The following is a 24334-nucleotide window of genomic DNA, read 5'->3' as shown; positions in this document are numbered from 1 at the left end:
AGATTTGAATCTCGTTTCCCCATGTTAACTACTTTGAATCTGATTTTCACCTTCTTACCGAGTTGAATCTAGTTTACAACGACTAGATTCTCACCACCTACGATCCGCTGTCGAGTTGCTTACACTTGTAAAATTCACAGATGAACTAAGCAGTACTCACCCAACTTTCATATAGAATGTCTGCCTTCAATCTATAATTACACTCGGCAAAACAATCACGCCTTAACGATAAGGGAGTAACTTGACTGCATTAACTTAACGCAAGTATTGCATTACAATAAAATAACATACTCTCGTTACACATTTATTCGGAAATACCAAAGTAAACACTGAAAACATAATACGATACAAGTAGTCACAATTTACACATTTTATACAATTTACTAAGCATTCTCGCAGTCCTCCTCCTCCAACCCCTCTCATATCCTCCGCACGTCCACAGGGATGTCGGCTACCTTAATGGTGGCTGCATCAGAACTTAAATAACAAAACACCCAATTAATTTCAAATTTGGATAAAACGGACTTTGGCTTGCGGCAAGCAAGACCTTAATCCCTTCTATTACCAGTCATTTTGAATGAACTGTACTTCTTACAATGTATAACGTAATGAGTAATAATTCTTCTTGAAATATAAATTACTTTGTCGATTTTCGGGGGTAGCTATATACTTCTTTCCCTCCCTCCGCTGAGCATACATTCTCAGGTTTCCAGCCAATTTGTTTAACGTGGAAGCCACCGCCGGAATAGGCACCCCCGGACATTTGAACTTCACAAACACTGTGAAATAAAGTAGAGTTGCGTAAACACCACAAACAAAATCGCATGCATCTTTATGATTGGGAAATAATACCTAATTAACATTTAACAATTGAATAAGTGGCAACCTCATATGGCTGAAAAATAGGAAGTCCTCACGTTCCACGGCACTGGAGGTGTCGTTCCTTGTCCGTGGCCGGGAGTCCACCTTTCTCTGCCCCAAACCTCTGGCCGGCGGCCGAGTGGCTCATTATATGCTCCCTCCCTTTCAATTCCAGCAGCAACTGCCGCTGCATTTTAGCGGGATTCCCCACTGCGGAGTGCACGATTCTCGCCTTCGCATTTCTTCCGATGTTTACTTTGTAGCCTGAGTACAGAACAACCTGAAAGATAGGCATGAGTAATTGAGTAAATTCATTTTAAGGCACTAAATACGACAATATGCCTTAAAAAGGGAGGTCCAAGACAATGACTTGCTGCCATGATCGTGTTACGTGGGGAGAATAAAAACCTTCGCAATATGGAAAATAGGTATCTAACTAGACTAACCACAGTGGGGTCATAATATCTACCTCGCTCGCTAAGGAGAAGGATAGCAAGGCAGACAGCACATGATCATCACAATGACAATGCCTCTGACAAGGTTACACGATAATTCCACCAGATTTGCAACAGAATTGAGCACTTCACCCAGACCCCATAAATGACATGATTCTTACTTTTTCCTCTCCACCACCATGGAATAAGGCTGCACGTTTTAGGCAGATATCCCCTTTCTGCGCGTCACTTCCTAAAATAGGATAGAATAATGAAAACATAAATGGAATAGGAAAAAATTTGTAAATGATCTACGTTTAATTTTGCCGATTATATTTCACTTACCCGCATTCCGCAATTCCTGCATCAGCTCCGAAATAACGCCGCTGGCTGGCTTTGGAAGCGGCACGGGGCTCCCAATTATTGCATCCCCGGCCGGTATTGCCACCACACACTCCTGCCGTCTCGCATTTAGGGGTTAATGCTTTGCTTTCTCCCTCCTAATACGCAAATTCACGTGGGCGGAATAGCAGCATAGCTCAACTGCCTCCTTTATCGGTACATTGACGGCCATCAGCCTCTCAAAACGCCTGTTCAGTACTGAGCAGGCGTTCACTGAAAACAGTAGTGGTCAATGTTGATTTTGAAGGCCCGCACAAAATATGCTTGGACCACAGTTTACATTCTGCATAGCATCAGGATCAATTCTGAAACTCCCCCAACTCATTACGACATCATGCATTAATTTCTTGTAACTTTTGAGTCTGTTCAAAATCATCATCATTAGTCAACAATCCTAAGATTGGTTTGACGCAGCTCTCCATTTCTCTCTCCTATCCCCTAATCTCTTCATAGCTACATATTTATTCTCTTTTACATCCTTTATAACCTGTCCTATATAACTCATTCGGGGCCGTCCCTTGCCCTTTTTCCCTTCCACTTGTCCTTCAACGATTGTCTTCATCAGACCATTGTGCCTCAAAATGTGGCCAACTAAGTTGTCCCTTCTTCTGCTTAATGTTTTTAGGAGGCTTCTCTTTTCTCCTACTCTCCATAGCACTTCCTGGTTACTCACACGATCAATCCATTTTATCTTCATCATTCTTCGGTAGCACCACATTTCGAATGCTTCCACTCTTGACTTCTCTGCTACTGTCAACGTCCAAGCCTCGCTTCCATAGAGAAACATACTCCATATGTAGCATCTGATGAATTGTTTCTTTACTTCTATGCTGGTATTTTCAGCTGTAAGAAGATTCTTCTTTTTGTAGAAAGCCCTCTTCGCCTGCGCTATTCTACAGTGTATTTCTTTCTTGCTCCGTCCATCGCTGGTAATTCGGCTTCCCAGGTAAGAGAACTCGTTCACCTCTTCAAGCTTATGCTTTCCTAGGTTGATGTTTGTTTTAGCCTCCTCTCTTTTGCTGCAAATTAATATCTTAGTCTTCCAACTGTTCAAAATATATTCCGTTATCTGCAATGTAGCTTAAATTGCTACTTCAACCATTAAAGGACGGCTTTAAATCACAGATGTATGACTGCATGGCGGGGCATTTAAATGGCCGAGGTTTAAAATATAAGCACCTCTCCAGTGAGCTCTCGAGCGATGGAACTCATTATAAGCCAATTTTAAACTAAGTGTGTCTCAGAGGGGACCGCAAAGCCATAAATGAAAACATTACTTGGTCCCCTTAGAGACTGCAAGGACGATAAAAGTTAATTGACAACTTATTCGCATCCCTCACTGTCACAGTTCTTATAACCTCAACACTAAACTGCTCAACACGCCGGTACAGCGACACCATGAATAAACTGAGTGGTTGCAGCTTAGCCTGTGCAGTAGAAACATCCGCCACCGGCGTCGAATGTGCCAACATTTTCGAGAACACAGTACGAAACACGTTCAAGGCAGGCAAGTTCACCGTCTCAACCTTGGTTGCTGAAAGACCATATTTGAATTTCCCTCGATTCATTCCAACGATTACTATAATTCTCCAAATATAGTCCCCCTCTGAATATAGTCCCGCCCCTTAATTTTGAGGCTTCAGTTTCAGGAAAAATTTTTAAAATGTGTTTGAATATAGTCTCCCATTTACGTTTACCGTGGGCATTTTTGGAAAAAAAGGGGGGCATATATATCCAGATAAATGCTGTATTATGACTGCAAAGAGGGAATCCATTCTCCTGCAAAGCAACGGTGGCAGCACATATTTTGTTGGGATACTTTTTTCCCCCATACGTAAATGGTGCCAATTACATAGCTTCTTATTCCCGCATTTCAAAGAAAGATACCGGACATTTCCTATCTTCTCCCTGTTTTCTAATTCTGCAGCATTTCATTCCCAGATTGTGGGCACCCAGCAAGTGGGCTAATTGCGTGCTGATAACTGAAATATATTTTGACAGTGCATTTATGTTACCATGAATGGAATAAATATCTTGCCTAAGCAAGCATTATAAATCATCATATTATAAGTTTAAATTTCATCCAAGGTGAGATAAATGAAATGTAAGGTAATAAATATCCCAAGCAAATCCTTAAGGATTAATGAATTTGACTATCGTAGTGGATGTCATCAAGATGGCTACAGTGAGAAAGCTCCCTCTCCTATGCTTTTTTTTGCATTTGTGCCTTGAGTTTTGCACTCCCCATGAACATTGTTGTGTGTGCCTCTACTGTTGCATGTGCTGACCTATCACAGCCTTTCTAGGATTCATTACCAATAGAGATGTTTGGCTACAGAAGTTTTTCCTTTTCAACTTTTGCCGCGAGTGGTTTCTCTCCCTGTGACCTCCGTCACTCGGGTGCCCAAGCCTCGGCCACTCTCTTGCTGCCTCGACGCCTTACTCTCGGTGTGCAGTTGTGGTGCTGCTGCTAGTGATTCCCTCAGGAGACTTAAACCTTAACTCTGGCCTTCCCAGTGCTTCCCAAGTGCACAAGTACTACCAAAATGTGAGAACTATAGAAAAGAAATTATCTATCCCTGATTCTCATGCACAAGAATTCTCTCAGTTGGATACCTATTATTGCAATTGTGAGCCCTGTCTTAATCTTGCTGATAGTAATTGTGAGTCATCCTTCTCCCACTCAGAGTTCCGTCGGGATCAACTACACAGAGGTGGTGGTGTGCTCTTTGCCATCAGCTCACCCTTCCCCTCGAAAAGACCTCGACACAGATTGTAAAATAGTTTGGTGTGAAGTTCATCTACCCACTAACAAATGTGCATAATAAACAAATTTGCATAATTTTCAATTTTCTTGAGGTATCTTTACAAAATTTATTTTTCTTATTATTGAACCTTTAATTCAAATTTTACAGGACACATACTTAATTTTCCCGAGTCCAATGCACCAGGAGCAGAATTTACGTTCATTTGTCTTTCTTGAGTCAGTAAGAGCGATTGCACACCTTTCAACTTTGAGTTTACTGCTCGATGATTTCACCTTCATAGCACTCTACCCTGCCTGTGTTTTATGGGGCAGTACATTTGAAAAAGTAAAAGCTAAAACAAGGCAGCTATTCAGTCTAGAAAATGAGACTCTTACCCCTCATAGAAAGTTGTTCATGGCAGTGCTGACTATTCTCTGGTCATCATTTTCATTGCTGTTTATAAAATTTTGACTATGCTCATTCTCATACGGATTCTTTGAATGTTACTTTTAATTTATATAATGTAGCAGTAAATGCCGTCACACTGTAGCGGTGCAAAAAGTGGTTATTAAATGCTGCAAATGCAGCATCGCCTGACTCCAACGTGCAGCTCATAAGATTCATTCTCAAATCGGTGAGGGACCTCTTGCGAGTAAACTTAAAGAATAGCAGCCAAAAATATTACTTACAAATATTGCATTTAAATTCAAACGGCAACCACTCCAGCAATGTCGCTTTGTACACGAGAGTTAACCCCGGACAAGATCATTCAAATGCTGACTGTTTTACCGGAGGACACATCTGAAGAGGAAACAAACTCAGATATAAGTGAGAGCAATGAAGACTTCGTTCCATATCATGGTGACCTAATTTCATCAGAAGGTGAAGATGTTTCCAGTGATCAAGAAGCTGACTCTCAGAGCACGTAATCATTTACTCATCTTTAATAATTTTATTTACAAGTCAAAAGTGGCTCATAGTCGGTTTGATTTAGTTGCAGCACCTAATCCAGAACGAGGGCTAGAGCACATTCTCAGGCAGCATGCACCGAATGCTAATGGGGTTCATAGTTATAAGCCTGGCATAGAATTTTAGTTACATCCACGGCACGAGAAAGAGGAACAGGCATCCAAGGACGTGTACCATGACATCTTGCTGGACGTGATCATGGGTGTCGTAGACAAGGTTGTGGGCACGTGGAAGCATTGAGTGTGCATTCTTCTGATGATGAACCCACTAATACTCATCAAAACACAGCCTCTTCATCTCTTCCCCAAGCGATTTACAGTAGAAGCCCAGTTTAACGAGTGCTCATAATTACTCACAAAACCAAGCACTCATTGTATCCAAAGGTGTTGAATAAACCCACCAAAGTCTCATAATCGTTCATATTTATAGTTTTTATTCTATTTCTGCGGTATTTAACAAAGTTAAACAGCTTAAGAGTCATTTTTAGGCAATATTTAGTTGAGCATCAATATATTTAAAGAAGGAAAGGGGGATTTTCAATTTTATAGAATATTAATTCCCCCAGTTTCGGTGATTTTATTCCATTCTTATATTTTTTGATCGCCAAAGAAAGCTGTAAAAACAGCATAACTAGTCTGAATCAATATGTTTGGTAAGCGGTGGAAGTTTTGCGAATACATCATGTCGACAATATCAGTTTTGTCGAGTTTTCCAATGTTTATCCAGTACGTCAGTCGGTAGGGAAAATTGGCCGTGAGGTTCACCGAAACACAGCATGATTTGGTGGTCAAAGATATTTCTTGCCAAGATAATTCTCCCCATTGGAAATGTAGTCAAATGTAGTCTTTAACAATGCACCGTTTATGGACAATCCTGCAGACCTTTGTTGACAAAACCACTTGAATAGTGCAGATTCCATTTATGGATGTACACCCTGCTGCAAATATTTTTGGCTGCTAGGTAGGTGTTCCTAGTTCATTCACTGCTGCACGATTTTATCTTTCTTAAATATTGTGAACAACATAATTGACGAGACACCAAACCGCCTCCTGATATCAGTCTTTAAAGTCCAGCTACTTTCGCACTCATTTATAATTTTAATTTTGGTATTACGGCCCAAATATTTACGTTTCCCGGACATAATGCACTGGTGCAAATCACCTGACACTACTACGCCCCTGAGATTGAGTACACTCTGTCCCTCCAAGTGAGTAAACGCAACCCCTTACCCACACCCTAACTCTCCGTTGTCGTGTGATTGGGTGCATCCAGTCGACGGGATGGTAGAAGTTTTTCAATCGCTTTCTTCTGCTGAATGCTGAGGCTCCGTCAGCCCTCTGCCTTGGATCGTGCTCAAAGGATCGAGGGCATTGAGTTCACCCCTCTATACAGTCCGGCCAACGAGAATTGTCCGATGACAGGCAGAAGGGCCTAGTTTGGGGTAGGGGGTAAGGTTGCCTGATAAGAAAGGGAAACACCCACGTTACATGTTAACAAAATGCTTCTGTGAAGAAAGGAGCTAGAAGGGACGACGACCTTGACGGACCAATCCCTTGTTTTGATGATTCAGAGAAAGGGATTGTGTTGGTTTTTCAGGCTTGTTTCTACGCCTCATATGCCTGTGACAACGTTGTATGACTCGGTGAGGGTGTGAGGTGCATTTTGGTGCAGGGCAGTGACAGGGCTGCAATCCGTGCTAGCGGAGGGCTCTCCACCCCTCCTTTTTGGCTGTCAACATCGTACAACTCTCTCTCGACGGACGGACTCAAGTCGGAGGGTTTTCTGGAGAGATATTGCGATGATATAAATATTTTACTTAATGTACAAAATCTTCAGTTCCTCCGAAAAAAAATAACCGTGGGCGTTTTACAAACCTATGAAAAAAGCACCGCATGGGAATGGATTAGCGAGGACGCATGTGCTGCATCGCAAAATTTGGAGCGGAATATTATTTTTGACATAAGAGTCAGCATATAGGAGCTTTTAATCATTGCCAAGAGATTCAACGGATCTGGTGTTGGAAATGGCAATTTATAAATTGGGCTCGCATAGTACATAGCCCTTGAGGGTAACCGAAATATAAGTTAAGCCATTCGTTTAAACAAATTTAAGGGATTGCACGGAAGTGCGTCACAGTTTTGCTGATATGATGTTAAAATTTTGAATCATGCAGAATTTTGGAGAGTATGAAGAAGAAATAATGAAGATTCACTATGATTGGTCACTAAGCAGAGGATTTCTGCTATCAGCACAGTAATTATGCTTTTACAAATTTTTTTAGTTGATTACTCAGCGGTTCCTCGTTTGCTAACCTATGGTTGATTTTTATTTTACCATCATGGCAATAACTGTGATTTTCCTACATGGCAATTGCTGATGATGTCTTGATCAAACTACATTCCTGTGCACAAATGAAATACCTAAATGTACATCGCTGGATAGCATGCAACGGCAGGTAACGTTGCTCTAGCTTTTCAAAAGTCAAAAGGCAATGTAAGGGCGCTGATCTAACGACGACAATGCGCTTCCTTACTTGACATGGGAAAAAATGGAGGGGATTTAACTATAATGTAAGTTCCTGCGCTTAAGACGAAGCCTATTGTAATATTGTATTGACAAAGCCAGCCAAAGAAGACGAGGGGGAACTAACTCCCTCTCTTGCTGTCATCTTTTCCCTTTCCCCTCCCATTGATCGCTGGGCGTAACAAAAGAAGAACGTAAAATGGGAGCACTCGGAGTGTACTCAAGGCTGTAAATCACAAAAATGCTTGGAGATAACTGGCTTTAGGTGTAATAGATCAGACACACATCTAGTATTTTTAGTTTAATAAACAGATAATGCAAAACATAATAGCTAATGCTTGCTCAATGGTGCATCACCCTCAAGAAATATCTGCCGTAATACCAAGCGTACACTGTGAAAGGAAATTTTTGACCTCGCTACATCCGAATTATTTTACATGTAAAACATAGGTCGTTTGGCTGTACAATGACTATTACTCGCTAAAATGCGATTCTCGTAAAATGCCGAACTCACTAAACCGGGCTTCCACTGTATATGTAAGGATAGCCATAGCAGTGCTTGGCAGCAACTTTTCAATGAAGGAATGTTTATAATAATAATATGTCTTTATTGGGTGAGATTGGGACTAGAAAGTTCCATCTTCCATCTAACCCCTAAATACATTCAGAAATGCACAGTTGCTGAGGCAAAAAGACAAAAACTGGAAAATGATGATTGAAGTCTACCCTCAATGAACTTGATACCTGCATAGCTCTCCTTAACATCAGAGTTGCTCTTGGTGCCAGAACCATAGAACTTGAAGAACTATGGTCAACGAAATGGGGGCCACCGATATTTGGCAGAAACAGATTTAGAGAAATAATGAGATATATTATGGTCCGTGGACAGAGGACTTTGACCCGCTCACCAACCCCAATAGGAAAACTTTCCCATTACTCCAAAACAATCCACATCTTAAAATACAAAAACCATGCTTTTTAAGCCATGTCTCAATGCTCACACTCGGCACTCCTTTTCTGAACTGTGCCGTTACTCCAACATTTAATATGTTAATACATATTATGAAGAATGTGTACGAAACTATTCCTTATTCATTATGTCCAATCCCAAGATTTTCTGGTCCTTTGTCAATCGTCATTGCAATCAGCCTCGCATTCTGGATGCCATTTCATGCAATGATCTCACAAAATCTTCATTTTTTGGGACATTCGTGAATAAACTGTTGACCTTCATTTTTTGGGACATTCGTCGTTTGGGACAGTGTTAAGATCAGAGTGAGTGAGCATCACAACTGCTTCAAAAAGAAGAAAGAAAACTCAATGTACTCGGCTAATCCTCTCTTTCTTCCCCAACACCGCCTCCTTCTTTAGCTCTCGTCCACTCACCCACTTTAACCCCACCCTCCCCTGGCTGGTCAGATACCTATCGTCACAGGAAAAACCCTCGTCCCAAATCAAGGCTGCCCCTTTCCCCCTCACCCCCCCCCCCTTCTCCCCTTTCCATTCCGTGTTTAACCCTCACCCCCGCCCTTTCAACCAGTCCTTTTCCTTTCCGATAGATGTCCTCACTGTCACTTGTGTACTTTGTGTATAAATGTATGATGCATTCAAGATCAGTCACCTGACGATGTAACCAAGTTACGAAACCCGGGTCGTGCCCATAATTAAATAACAATGAACCTTACAAAGTTTTATTTCCTTACTTCCAAGATTCTAATCTATTTCTTTTCTGAATGATTTAATCCTCCATCCAGTTACTCTCTTACTCACTCTTACTAAAGCACTTATTCCAAACACCAATCACCGCCTATCCCAAATACAAACCAATCATCAGGCAGTCTACTCATATCCTTGCAAGATTTCCCCCATCCCATCGTTACCCTGGTCCCAACAGTCTCCTCAACCCTATCCTCATAGGAAACTGCAGTGCTCACTACCTCGTACTACCCTCATCCATAATATTTAACTGACTTCTTTTCTCTCGATTTTTTTCCCACCACAGTTTAAATTTGCTAATGTCATTCCGAATCTAAATCTGGGTCGAAAAGCAATGTCTCCAATAACCGTCTCATCACTCTACTTCCAATAGGGTAGTTCCCTTCATCAAAGAAAACGAAAGGCATTGACTGCGACTCGTTACCCACCAATAGTGCATTCATTACATACAAATTACATATTTGGTTTTATAATCCCCAGTTTAGACAAATGTTAATGGTCAATTTTAACATCATTTCAAAAGGCCAGATTGGCACCCATGCAATGCCACTCCATGTGACATCACAGGGGCCCAGATGCCTTACGAGTAGTCAGGAGTTTTACATTGTCTGAGATTACCAATGCATGCATGAGGCACAGAGCTCAGGGAAACATTTCTTAATAATCACCTATTAAAATTGCCTACAATCGGAAAGTTTCCTTCGTTTGATACGGTATTAATAATCCTTATTTAAGCCAAGTTTTACATGCTAGCAAGGTACTCCCGTTACCTGCATCACAGCGGCACTAATAGCCTTGCACTAAGGTGGCCTCACACAGTGGCATCTGAAACCAGAATGACATCACGCAGGCTCTTCCCAGCATTCATACTTAGCCGCCGCACTTTCGTGCACTTGAAAATTTTCAATTTTCAATTAATTGCGACAAATAGATATCTTCATTTAAAAATTTAAAAGCGTGAAATACATACTCCAGGAGTAATAATCTTTTGGTTAAGGCCATAAAAAAAATAGGAAACCACCCTATTCTCTCATCCCTTTGTGATAGAATCATTCCAAACAGGCTTTATTGTTTCATGTCCCCTTGCTTTTATCCACCAGCCATCAAGGCTTTCTCCCACGGTGATCATGCTTAACCAATCTATACAACACCATGCTGTTGACTCAATATCCAAGAAATCCCAACTTAGAACTGTATTTCTTGACTTCTCAAAAACTTTCAATTGCCCCAATCATAGCCTCCTCCTTCATAAACTCAGTCATAGGCAGGGGTGCCGACTTACAAAAAATATTGGGGGGGCCCAAAACAGGGATCTTGCCCCAGGAAAGTTTATAAGTAGTGAGTTTTCAGTTTTTTAAGCATTTTAGAAGAGTCATATGATCAGCATTAGAACCCTGATAACTCGAATCCTGATATCTGGACACTTCGGGGAAAATCAACAAGCCTGGCATATTTTTTCGTCACACTCATAACCAATTTTTGAGGGGGCTCGGGCCCCCTCAGGCCCCATGGAGTCGGCGCCACTGGTCATAGGTTTAATATCCATGGTGAATTTTTCAGCCTCTTGTTTAGCTTCCTTAGTAATAGAAATCAGTGCATTATTCTTCCTGGCATCTCATCTCGTTGGTCTCCTGTGACATCAGGAGTTCCCCAAGGCAGTGATCTAGGGCCATATTTATTTAATTTATACATTTGATAACTTAGACTCCCTAATTCCCACCTCCTAAACTCACAGGCTGTTATTTGCTGATGACTGCAAAATTTTCAAAACCACCAGCACTCTTCACCAGTCTTCCACTGACTGCAAAATGCCTCAGATACTTATTTCCTATACATTTTTCCCTTTCTCCTTATTTTTATGAACTTGTTTTTGGTATAGGTATTTATGCATTTGATTCTGTCATATTTTAAGTATCTGATTCTCTTATATTTTATACATCTGACTCCCATTATATTTCAAGTATTTGCTTGTTATTGGGCAACTACACATTGGCAATATTGCTGTATGTGGACATTTTTTTAAAGACAAAGAAATAGGGAAATTCAAATTATGTAGAGCATTGAACACTGCGATTAAGTAATCATGTGTTCAAGACATTATATGCAGTGGAAAAAAATTTTGCCTAAAATTTCAACCCTGCTAGTGAGAACCAAAATTACTGATGATGTTTCGGTTCAAAATGCACCAAATTTTTGTAACTACAGAAACTTTGATCCAATTGCTCTAATTGGCCACAAGTTTGTCCTGTTGCTGGATGGTATCTAGACAACCCATGACTTCAAATGCTTTTCCTGCTGGAGACCTTGATGAATTCTAGGCATTTGCCAACAGGGCAAACTCAACGCCAATGGAAGTGCTTGGCTCAAAGTTTCTCAAATTAAAAAATGGTGCATTTTTGACCAAAACATCATTGGTAATTTTGGCTCCCACTCGCATCACCTATATTTAGGGTTAAAATTTCACAACACCATTTTTCTCGGCCATGTACAGATGATTATTATGGGAGTAACTTTGGAATCCTCTTTCAGATGGAAATTCCAACTTTTGTTCCTTCCATGAATGTGCATTGTGATGCCGATATATCTCAGTAGTTTTGAAGAAATGCCAGACTACTTATCAGAGTGAGACCACATAGCTGGGAATATTGCCTTGGGAGGTTGGAGAGAATTGTGATGGGGATTTTATTTATAAGATTTTAGTGGTGGTACGAGTAAGTCAAACTGGCCCTTACAAGGCACAGAGGGCATGCGCAACACCTTAAGTTGAAGTGCAGAGGAAAACGTAGTCGCTCTTGCTGGCCATGGGGATAAATTGAAAGTGACTATGACATGTTTAAAAAGTTAATATATGTAAAGAATGTAATACTGTGGACATCAATATAAAGAAAAGTAATGTCACATTATATTAATTACATCTCTATTTACAGAGATTATTCGACACCAATCACTATCATCCAACCAAGTTTGATCAAACGTTGCTCAAAGTAAAACGAGGTGACATGCCCCTTGAATGCACTCATGTAGCTTGAAATATATAATTTTAACTACTGATAATAACATTAGAATAAGATAATTAGAGTGAATAAGATAACTCCCAACATCTGAGTGACCGTATACTTGTCTCAAGGTGAGTTCCTTTGCATCGTGTGAAAACTTGGTTTCACATTCAATGCAACTCAAGTTTGAAAGCTTGTAGCTCTATCCGCAAGAGGACGAAACCTGCGTCATTGATGTGGGCAAGTACTCTTTTTCTGCGCGCTGTGCAGGACAGTATGGCCTTCCTAAGGCAGCGAAGTGCCTCACCATCAGTTACTCCTAGTTATGTGAATTAAAAAATCCAGTATTGGTCATCAAACCTTGCTTGGGGTAAATATTTTAATGCTTGGCTAAAACTTTCGCTGGTGTTTCTCATTACAAAAAAAAATTGAGATAGCTCTTGTTGAATGAGTTACCGAGGGTCATTGGATTCTGCTCCATGCCTCCAGGAAAGAGACAGTTTCCCACGGCCATTCCCTCAGTTTCTTTGACGCGACACCCTAACGTGAACTGCTTTTCGTCTGGATCTCTTCCTTCCATCCATCTGTAATGTGTGGCCCTACCAGAGGTTACTTAGGGTCACTAGTGTGCAGCGTTTACTATGTATGAGCGCGCTCGACGTTCCACCGCAAAGGCTATTGACCAAGAGAAAGCGCAAATAACGAATACTTAAAGGCACTTGCAAAAATGAAAAGATTTCCTCGAGGACGTAAGCATTTGGGTTCAGTCATTTCGTCTTCAAGTATAATTTTAGAGGTCTTTGGTTGCATGTCCTCCATAACATAAAGGAATACAAACCAATAAAAAGAAGCTCCAATATTCCTTGTAGCCGACACGCTGCCACCTTCGCTTTGATGTGCTTCAAGCATTACAAGTATCGCTGTAGTTCCCTGGCCCACTTCCTTGCAGTACATTGCAGTATTAAATACTAGCAGAGTTCAATGTGATTGATTGTGATTTATCAATTTCGTTATTCTTCTCTAGTTACATGCGCCCGTAGCCGGCGTTGCCGGCAGTTCGGCAGTCAACTATCAACAAATATCCAAAATGTCGGACGTGGAGGACGATTTTATGTGCGAAGAAGAGGAAGATTATGGATTGGTGAGTTCATGCGTATGAACATGAAACAATGTGGTATAGTACTCCTCTCAGTCGTAGTTGTATACTATCAAATTTAAGGGAAGAAATACGGTTCTCTTGAGCCATATTTATTACTTAAGTTGTTGCGAGGCTTTTTGTTTGGCGTGTATTTGGAACCAATTTTGACCGTTTATGGTCGTCAAAGAAGTTGAATTACTTCACCAATCTTTCGCATGTTTAATGTGTAAGCCGAGCTCGCTTTAACTTTTTCTCTCATGATTTATTTTGTACTGAATTATGCTATCAAGATTAGGTCATTTGTTTACATGCCGCGAGTGAGACTTAACAGTCATTCGGGCGCATGTAACTGGAGAATGCTGTCATTTATTCTTTGATACTTGGCTGAAGTAAGTATTTATTCCTTCAGGAGTATTCGGAAGATAGTAACTCGGAACCTGACGTTGATTTAGAAAACCAGTACTATAATTCTAAAGCCCTAAAAGAAGATGACCCGAAAGCAGCTCTTGCATCTTTCCACAAAGTATTGGATTTGGAAGGAGGCGAGAAAGGAGAATGGGGTTTCAAGGCCCTTAAACAAATGATCAAAATAAATTTCAGATTAGTAAGTAGTTCTAGTTATCGTTATTTAGCTATCATCTCATTTCCTCGTTGTAATGGCATATGTAGTTATTTTATTACCATTATGTCATACGTTACATGTATTTACAAATATTTCAGGGTAACTATAAAGAGATGATGGAGCGATACAAGCAATTGTTAACGTACATTAAAAGTGCTGTAACGCGTAACCACAGTGAGAAGTCCATAAATTCCATCCTGGATTACATATCAACATCAAAAAATGTGAGTGTTTTAGTTCAATAATTTCAGTACAAAGATTGGGTTCAGGTGACCTATATTATTTTGATAAAATTTAATTTTTTCTTAATTCATGCCTATGTTGTTGTGTTTGTCTCATTGTATCATTCGATTTGTGTAGCCCATGATGACTAGTAAAAGGTTTGATTGGAGATACTGTGATGTGTTGAATGGGATTTTCATGCACCTTGAGCAATTCGTTGCAGGTATCAAACTGAAGGCAAACTAAAATTGAGGAGTGTATATCATGTGAGAGGCATGGTCTTAGTTTGTCGTGTTTCTTGTGCACCCTCAACACAGTCCCAGCTGCAATGTACCCAACCCTAATTTTTTCTTCAGTTTGACAGCGTCTTGATTCCCTCCACATCCTGCTTCTCCCACATGATTAAAACTGTGTCTGAGGCTACCTTATTTTTAGTTAATCACTGTAGGATAATTGGTTGTGTTTAATCAACCTTTCATTCATTAATGAATTTTACCAAATATTATGCATTGCAGCCACAAGTTACCTGTTTATCACAGTGGGTACTCTTATGTACTACTGTCTGTTAAATTAGTGGTTGTTTGCAAATAGTATTTGGTTAACATGTGAAAATGAAAACACACAATAGGCAATGCACTTGTAATAAAATAAATACCCTCATCCCAAATCAAGGCTGCCCCTTCCCCTCCCTTCCATTCCGTGCTTAACCCCCACCCCCGCCCTCTCAACCAGTCCTTTCCCTTTCATGTCCTCACTGTCATATGAATGTATAAATATAAAATGCAAGTAAGATTAGTCACCTGAAGATGTAACCACGTTACAAAACTCGGGCAGTGCCCATGTTAAAATAATAGTGAACCTTACAAAGTTTTATTTCTTTATTTCCAATAAAATAAATAGCTTGGTTAGAACAAATCACTGAAGAACTGACACACTATAGGGATACACCACAGTCCACGAAAACAACGGAAATACATTCATGCCGGTATTTTTAATTTTTGTTAAAAATAATGGGCTTACTGGGCAGTGCATGCTAGTGGAAGTGCAAAATTTAGCTGAAGTTCATTGTTCAGGGGTAGTGCTATAATAGCCTCGTCACCATGCAGGTAATAGACATGGCAGTGCTTCGTGGCTTAGCGCACTCATTTCTCCTGCTTGCTTCTCTCTTGAGCCGCTTGCGAGTGAAATGGCAGTCTATCGCCTTCACTTGCTGAGAAGTATCTGATTCACGGACGTTTCAGTTTCGGTGACCCACTGGAGGATTGTGCATAAATACATGTATGGCCATCATACGTTAAAAACATGAAATGAAATTCCTGAATTGTCAAAGTGAAGTACGTGCAGTAGGAGGAATGAAAATAAAGTAAGCAGTGATTAAATAACTATCACTTGTGTGATTTGAATATTTTAATGGCTAACATGAACTAAATTGAGAATTACATGGCGTCTGTTTTATGGAATGTACTACCAGCCGACGAGAGTTCTAAAGGAGAACCCTGTGCCAGCACAGTTTGCAGCCGATCACTGTCCCCCAAACGTACCTCACACCCTCATGTAGTCATGCAATGTTGTCACATGCATGTGAAGCACTGAAACAGGCCTGAGTCACCATTGAAACAAAAGATTCTTCCTTTGGACCCTCCACGCTCGTCGTCCCTTCTGGCTCCTTTCTTCACGGAACCCTTTTGTTTACATGTGAAGTGGGCGTTTCCCTTTCTTACCAGGCAACCGTGCCCCCTACCCCTTCTGCCTGTCATTGGACAACTCTCGGCGGCCAGACTGTAGGTTGATTTTTCTTGGAGTGAAGTGACTGGCGAGAAGAAATTATAAATTTTACTTTGAGATGACTTTTTGAATTCCTTTCCAGTTACCATTTCTCTCAAACTTTGAGTTTTCCCCTTAATATGTATTCTTGAATGTCTGTATCCTGCTGCTACAGGTCAAAGTAGTCTTTTATAGTATCCAGACTTCCACGAACCTTTTAGAGTTTCATTGACTTTTCAGGAGACTCACCATCATATTCAGAAGAAATGCAGTCTTTAATAGAAACAAAATCGGCAATCTATTCTGCTATCAATTCCCAGCAACTGAGATCTTTTTCGTCTACAGAAAGCAAGCCCTCAATATCTTTAATCGAAGTAGCTATCCTTACAATAGACTGCAAAGGAAAGAGGTAATTGTCAGTTTCAAAACTTAAAAAATCAAAGTCTACCTTATCTCCACTCACAATCTTATGCCATACATTGCCAATGGTAGATTGTTTTGAATCCTTCCACGCTTCAACCCAGTTAAAGTATTTGGCCTTTAAGTAATGTATTTTTTTAAATGTCCTCTCTCCTCTGGCATCTTCAACTTCATCTTCTCCTGTCTCCTAAACTACCAGAATATCATTTGAAAACTCATACCTATATGTATAGCCTCTTGAAGGTGACAATTACCCCTTGATCCATCGGTTGAGACAACAAAGTAGTGTTTAAAGGCATAGCTACATGCTTAATCTTACTATCTCCGCTGCATAAAAGGTTAACATCTCTGTGGGAGGGGGCTTTTTTCCAAAATTACAAGAGCTATTATTTTGTCCTTAGGAATCCCAAGGACTTCACGATGATATTTTCTAACCTGGGTAATGAAGTGATTGAGAAACTAGTCTGCAGTTATTGCAGAGGTGAACCATGCATTTGCCGAGTATTGGTAAATAACATAAAGACCATCAGTTGAATTTTTTAGAGCATGAGGATGTTTATACTATCCTATGATTTCTGTTTTTAACTTACGACCACCATCTGCATTAGTGCATAGAAGAGCCGACACCTTCGCCTCTCTGATTTTTCATCCAGGACCAGCGACTCTCCTTTTGAAGCCTGAGAATTTTCCAGTAACGCTCTCCAATACAAAGCCGTTTAATATGCTGTGAAAATTTGGGTCAACTATGAATTATGTATTCATTGATAATGGAACGTATTTTATCTTTGGACGGGTCAGTATCGGCACTCTTCGATTCACCTGATACTCTTTTGTTGCAAATGTTATGCCTTCTCTGATTTGCCAAAGCCAACAGCCACTGCTTGCTGTAAAGTTCTCTATCCATGGATGCTTTGCCAGTTGTTGAGCTGCATTTTGTAATTCTAAGCTGTGGATGTCAACATCTTTTGATTGGAGCTGCATGAAACTCTGGTAAATAGCTCCTTCTAGTCTTTTATCTCCAGGCAACTTGAAAGTCCTTTGCACTTGAGTAACAGTACTTGTCCAGGGGTTGGTATCAAACTTTAGGGTGAACTGCCTTATTTTATCTTTGTTCTTTTTGATACCAGACACAGTTTGATAGGCTATACCAAACTCTAAAACTGCGCTGGCTCCTATAGCCTCGATATCAAACTTTTCCAGAATCTTTTTCTTATCAACAACATTCAAAGTGACATGTTTCATTTTAATACCACACTCTTTTGATGACATTGTTTTCTTTGTGTGTTGCGTTTTTGTCCCAACAAAGCTAATAACCTGTAACTATTGCATAGTATGTTCATGCAAACATGGAACGTGCACTCAATCAGCCACCTGCTGTTAACAAACAAACTCGGACATGCTGAAAACCTCAGATATTAAAATGAACTTGGTGTGGTTGAAAGAAATTCTAACTGGTACTGCCATCTAACTAGCCACTAGAATAACTTCCGGCATTACACAGCCGAGACATGTTCTGATTAGCGAGGGGGTATTGCGTGTGACTGCTTTGATGTTGATTTGTAGTTAGGGGAATTTTTGTAAATTTCAGAATGAATCACGGAAATGTGAGGAAAATGGAAATGGAAAGTTGGTATGAACCATGATATTGCAAAATTGTCGAGCGTGGTGCTTTGAGGTATGTTGTAAACTTATGTTTAATGTAAAATGCCTCATTTCAGATGGAATTGCTGCAAGATTTTTATGAAACCACCCTTGAAGCATTGAAGGATGCCAAGAATGACAGGCTGTGGTTCAAGACAAATACGAAATTAGGGAAGCTGTATTTTGATCGAGGCGACTTCAACAAGCTGGCGAAAATCTTAAAGCAGCTCCATCAGTCCTGCCAAGTAGGCCCTTTGTATGAGTTGATTCCTTTCGGATGTATCTTGCAAAATCTATATCTTCTAATTGTATTGTGAGACATACATATTCATATCTAGTATTGGCATTTGGATTTCATACCTTTGGAACATTCCACTTGACCAATTACTTGCTCAACTCAGTTATTCTAACTATTTTTTCTTATAGACTGATGATGGTGAAGATGATCTGAAGAAAGGCACTCAATTACTCGAAATTTATGCTTTAGAAATACAAATGTACACAGCCCAAAAAAATAACAAAAAATTGAAAACTCTATATGAACAGTCATTACATATAAAGTCTGCTATCCCCCACCCTTTGATTATGGGAGTGATCCGAGGTAGGTGTCATTTTACATAAGTTAGGATAATTTTAATTTTGTGCAGTGAATGCTTTGGTCACCCAAGTATGCCCAGTGATTGCATTGTTGACAATGTGTCTTTTTTCCAGAGTGTGGGGGCAAAATGCACTTGCGTGAGACTGAATTTGAAAAGGCTCACACGGATTTCTTCGAAGCCTTTAAGAACTATGATGAATCCGGAAGTCCGAGGCGAACAACATGTTTGAAGTACTTGGTCTTGGCCAACATGTAAAATCAATCTTCCATGTCTCTCCTTAAATTTTTTATCAGATGTGCTGTCTCGTGAAAGCTATTACTGTCTTAATTTTTCAGGTTGATGAAATCAGGAATTAATCCATTTGACTCGCAAGAAGCCAAGCCGTATAAAAATGATCCTGAAATTTTAGCTATGACCAATTTGGTGTCAGCATATCAAAATAATGATATCAATGAATTTGAAAAAATATTAAAACAAAATAGAAAGAATATAATGGATGATCCATTCATACGAGAACATATAGAAGGTGTGTATATGAGAGTGGCTCCTTGTTTCAATGTCCCCAAGTGTCTGATTGCTGTTGACTTGTGTTTCTGAATTTTTTAAAGTAATTCCTTTCTACATACTCTCAATCTCCTCATTGATGCAATGCATTCTTTCAGATTCAAGTTACACTTTCACTCTTGAATAAATGTCTCTCATGACCTCTCCTCCTCATACTATTTATAAAACTGACTGGCAATGTCCCTCTAGGAGTTCAATGACTCAACAGATTTCACTACATTTTGCATCATCTTCAGGTGGATTACCATCTACCTACATATTTCAAAATGTCTCATTTGATTCCCATATTGTCTGGCGGATGGGGAGGGTAAGGGTGTGTTGTGGATGTAAGGGTCAAGGGCTCAAGACAAGCACAAAATAATCATACTGCTCCCTGGAAATTCTCTTGTTGGTGTCGTTGTTTGGCATATGTCCTCCCATGTAGCTTCACCAATCACCATGAACTCAATTAATTCGATACTTAGTGGACAAGAATGCATACACTGGTGCGTTCAAGAACTTCTTATGAATAAAAATGGTAACGTTAAAATGCATTGCCTCCACTTAATTATAACCCCACAGTCAAACATGCACAATTAAGTCCTGGTAAGCAATCGCCTAGGGTTACGTTAATTACGTTGGGGTTCGGATGGGCGTGAGGGAAAGAGGAATCCAATGGAACGCGCAGGATGCAAGTGACACCATACCTCATTTGCTCTCATCTTTTTTCCTTGTACTATTAACTGAAGGAATTTTTCAGTACGTGGCATTCAAAAAGCAAAACTATAAAAACCTTTTGCTAGCAGAAGACAACCAAAAATGAAATGTCATGTAAATTAGATCAACACATAATTACCAGTTAATTTATAGCAGATATTTTATATTAATCTAAAGATTCAGGAAAAATATTTCAACCGCTTGTACCGTGTTGATTTCAAAACATTCTACCAATCCTTACTATTGACTGAACAACTGTGGCCAGTGGCTTAAAATCCTCTATTAAGTACCAAATATGTTGTTCATTTATCAACTTTTAATTTGCTGTCGCTGAAGCAAACTCATCTGAGCATTCGAGTCATCAAAAGATCCTTCAAGAATGCTCCCTGCTGTGACTTCACATGCCAGCACGCTTTTTAATTCAGACCAGGGATATTCCTCCTGAATATTTTGGGGGGGTTTGAACTCCCAGATTCCCTCCTGCTTGCTATGACCTATAAATGTTCATGAATTATTGGTCTGAATTCTGAGAAGTTGATGTTATGTTTTTATCTCGGGAAGTGAATTGAAATTGCCCAATTTTTACAGATCTGCTGAGGAACATCAGGACGCAAGTGCTTATCAAACTCATAAAGCCTTACACGAGGATTCATATTCCGTTCATTTCAAAGGAATTGAACATTGATGCCACAGAAGTGGAGTCTCTCCTCGTTTCATGCATTTTGGACAGGTGAGTGGCTTATTTATTTGTCTTGGTAATTGATTTGTACTGGATAAACCACTTGTCTCTATCTATGGACCTCTTCTTAGTAGCATGTTTCTTTCCTTTGATGTGATCGAGCATTTACCATCATCTTTCTCCTCTTACCCTTTCGCCATTCCTCCTATCAAAATGCCAGATCCACTCAATTTTTCTTTATTTTGTGACATTTTCAAAGGCCCTCTCCCCTTGTTCCCACCTTCCTTGCGTCTTTACTCTCCTTGCACATTTAGCTCCTGGACTTAGTTGTAAGGCATGGAGCGAAGGACGTCAAAAAATGGGCCTCTGACTGAAGTGGCCAGAGGCTACACATGGCCATCGCTACTTCTTGTAGAACCGACTTCCCTTCTTACCAGTTTACCTGGTACTTGGCCTGACCTCTTGCGTTCCAAGTGGCAAGAATTTGTCATTGCTATGGCCTACCTCAATGGTCCTCTCTCAAACCACGTCATGTCTACCAAAGAGGCCTCCTCATCGAAAGATATGAAGAGGAGGTGTTACTTACCTTTACAACCACATGCCTACTGTACTTACTTAATTTGAGCTAATGCTCGGTGGTACACATCTTGTGGAGTTCATCCAACTATAACCATGTTTACTCTGTGGATGGTATTGACTTAAAGACAACACACAAAGTGAAGTACTTGGGAGTTATGATAACCTCGAACCTCTCATGGGGAACACATCTAAGAAATATTTGCTGTATAGCCCTGAAGAAATTAGGATTCATCAAGCATATTGTGGAAAGATTTACGGATGAGAAATTAAAAGTAAGGTGTCATTTCACACTTGTCCAACCGTACCTTGAATATGCAGCGAGCGTATGGGATGCGGTGCAGAAAAACTTAATCCACAAATTGAACAAAATACAAAGAAAGGCTGTGCAGTTCGTCAAAAACTGCCACGGGCATACAGACAGAGTTAGCCAAAAAATTATCTTTCCTCGAAAAATTATCTTCTCATTGATTTGGCAAAACTCCTTGCAGCACTGAACAGGGGTTTTACTCCAAAACAGCCACATACAGTGGAGTTTGATTTGGGTTTTCTGCTGGGCAACTGACCACGTGTCTTTTCATCCTTATTTTAGCCTCAACTTTCCTTTTAACTAGCAATTGCCATCCTTTTTGTGCTTGTGCATGTGGTGTTTCAGTTCTGAGTTCTTACGATGAGCTTAGGTTCCTTGAAAGACCATTGGAAGATCAAATAGTGCAGCTGTCTTATGAGGGGGTGATCTCTCAGGAGAATAGCTACTTGGTGGAAACATGACTGAGACTGAATAGCCTTGCCTTATCACTGAGAGGAAATAACGAGTGCACTCGGAGGTACAAACTGTGAGTGAGTTTACCTGTGTTTTCCACAGGACGGACAGAGAGTACTCTTGATGAAATTAAAATCGTTTAGAGAGTACATACTCTTGTTTGCGGCTGCGTTGGAGTGAAACCCATTGTTCAATGTTTCAGCTGTGAGAGCTCACTTCCCCCTCTCTATATCCTTGCAGCACAATTCGAGGCAGAATAGACCAAGTGAACCAGGTGCTGGAGCTGGACAAGCAGGCGCTGGGTGCAGCTCGCTACAATGCGCTTGACAAGTGGACTAATCAGTTGGCCAGCTTGCACCAAGCAGTCGTCAACAAAATGGCCTGATCCTGTGCCCTAGGATGTGATTACAGCTGCGGAGAATTTTTTTAAATGCTCCTTTGTTATGCGCTTGAAGTTTTTACAGTGATGCATTGCAGACACTTGATGTGCTGGATGGACAGTTGATGGAGAGGACATGTGAGTGCAGTGACACCTGTGTGAATAATACGTATTGAATTGCTGTTTCGTTTGGCCCTCCCTCCTGTGTATGCTGTGAAATGATAACTCCTCAATTGGTGCACGTTTTGGCCAGCTGACTAAATTGAGACACATAGTCCTTGCATCACAGTTACGGAGCCGTTGCTCTCAGCATAGTGGTATTATTCTGAATGCGTAATGCATTCCCTTGTAATTTAAAGAGCGGTGACACACGTCACCAATGCCCAAAGAAAATAAACACATATTATGCTGTCATTTATTTGAAGGTGATTATTTGTTTGTATTACACATTGGTGATGTATGAGCAGGTTTGCCTTGCTTAACATATGTACTAGATATATGTTCCTAAAAATTGTGTGAAGTAAGAGGTGTATTGCTATTGGTATCCTTTACACTTTCGGGCCTTATAGTCTGACCTTTCTTGAGGTGGTTGCAACTAGCCTAATACTGCCTGAATCACGCAATCGATTCTTCATCTCTTTTCAAGGATATCACAAAGTCATCGCTGGAAAAAAAATCCTGTGTGTATCTATTATTTAGCATCTATAAAGTTTAAAGCTCAATACATACTACTATTCATATGATTTTATGTAAATTTTGTTGTTCTTCTTGTTGGTAATGTTACTTCTTAGTAGACCTTCAAGACATGGAAAGTGTTGTTTGCACTTATAGTAAGTTGACACTGTGTTACAGAGTTTATTTTTCTATTTTAAATTACATACGTACACCTATGCGCTTCATTACAGTTTTTTATGGCACGGTGATCAATTAGTCCAAATGATTATTATCTCAATAGAGTCAAGGAATTCATGAATACATTTAGGCGAATGGTGTTTAATCATTTGTTTTTGCTTATCCATAGCGTATAAAGAGGTTATGTCTAGACTGGTTCCGTAGCTGAGGTTCTGCAGACAGTTGATTCTGAGTTGTGTTCTTTTATTTGTTTACTAATTTTGTTCTTGTTCACTCTTTTCTGCTGTTGAAGGAATTAGGTATGTATTATGGTTTTTGCAGTGCATTACATTAATGCATCAAGTAAGGTGAATATTTATCTATCTAATTAATGGGGCTGATTTTATCTCAAATGCAAAATAATGCTCTCATCTCTGTACACAAATGCTATGTGCAGCATCAACTACTCTTATATTAGCTTGTTGTGCCATGTGGATCATCATAAATCCACTTTGAACAAAGTTGTAATTCAGAACATACTGTATGACCGCGTGTAAGAGGCGCACCCCTATTTTGAGCATTGGAGCTAAAGAAAAAAACTTTTCAGCATTTTTTTTATACTATCACACTGTGTTGCAGACTTATGCCTGAACTTCCGACAGTCAACAAAATTTCCACTTACAATACTAATAATTTAGAGATATGCGAATAGTATCCGCGAATACCTCGAATACTTTGAATTTCGCGTCATACACTGTCGCACACACGTCGTTGGTAGTTGACTCGGAAAAA

The 24334-nt window shown here is 40.0% G+C and overlaps 2 protein-coding genes across 5 annotated transcripts; one reads left to right on the top strand and one right to left on the bottom strand.

Moving 5' to 3' along the window:
* Positions 1–290: 290 nt before the first annotated feature.
* On the bottom strand, positions 291–13630 carry LOC124165230. 4 transcript variants are annotated; one of them, XM_046542534.1, is made up of 5 exons: positions 13487–13630; positions 1478–1910; positions 918–1141; positions 642–779; positions 291–477 (listed from the first exon to the last, which is right to left on the bottom strand). In XM_046542534.1, exons 2-5 carry the CDS (start codon positions 1574–1576, stop codon positions 420–422), a joined length of 519 nt encoding a protein of 172 aa, XP_046398490.1. In that variant the 5' UTR covers positions 1577–1910; positions 13487–13630; the 3' UTR covers positions 291–419. The 4 variants fall into 4 exon arrangements, 3 of the variants coding, with proteins under 3 accessions (XP_046398490.1, XP_046398491.1, XP_046398489.1); XM_046542535.1 differs by lacking the exon at positions 13487–13630 and having other exon boundaries at positions 1478–1548; positions 1641–2140; XR_006866172.1 differs by lacking the exon at positions 13487–13630 and having other exon boundaries at positions 291–779; positions 887–1141; positions 1478–1548; positions 1641–2140.
* Positions 13631–13684: 54 nt separating this feature from the next.
* Positions 13685–23127, top strand: LOC124165229 (COP9 signalosome complex subunit 2). The gene is made up of 9 exons (XM_046542532.1): positions 13685–13789; positions 14196–14390; positions 14507–14632; positions 18533–18700; positions 18882–19056; positions 19167–19305; positions 19390–19580; positions 20903–21044; positions 22573–23127. The coding sequence occupies exons 1-9, from the start codon at positions 13736–13738 to the stop codon at positions 22715–22717; spliced, it is 1335 nt and encodes a 444-aa protein (XP_046398488.1). The 5' UTR covers positions 13685–13735; the 3' UTR covers positions 22718–23127.
* Positions 23128–24334: the final 1207 nt, after the last annotated feature.

The sequence above is a fragment of the Ischnura elegans genome, chromosome 9, assembly GCF_921293095.1.
Source record: "Ischnura elegans chromosome 9, ioIscEleg1.1, whole genome shotgun sequence".
In the NCBI taxonomy this organism is placed as follows: domain Eukaryota; kingdom Metazoa; phylum Arthropoda; class Insecta; order Odonata; family Coenagrionidae; genus Ischnura; species Ischnura elegans.
The sequence above is the reverse complement of the archived record's forward strand: the minus strand, read 5'-3'. Positions and strand labels throughout refer to the sequence as shown.

Bases quoted from the DNA above. Each gene is read 5' to 3' on its own strand.
- LOC124165230 (XM_046542534.1), bottom strand. From the start codon at position 1,576: ATGTTTTCATTATTCTATCCTATTTTAGGAAGTGACGCGCAGAAAGGG. The intron at 1,142-1,477 runs GTAAGAATCATG...CCTATCTTTCAG, and splicing joins ATGGTGGTGGAGAGGAAAAA to GTTGTTCTGTACTCAGGCTA. The intron at 780-917 runs GTGAGGACTTCC...TTTATTTCACAG, and splicing joins CACCTCCAGTGCCGTGGAAC to TGTTTGTGAAGTTCAAATGT.
- LOC124165229 (XM_046542532.1), top strand. From the start codon at position 13,736: ATGTCGGACGTGGAGGACGATTTTATGTGCGAAGAAGAGGAAGATTAT. The intron at 19,057-19,166 runs GTAGGTGTCATT...TCTTTTTTCCAG, and splicing joins GATTATGGGAGTGATCCGAG to AGTGTGGGGGCAAAATGCAC. The intron at 19,306-19,389 runs GTAAAATCAATC...TTAATTTTTCAG, and splicing joins TACTTGGTCTTGGCCAACAT to GTTGATGAAATCAGGAATTA.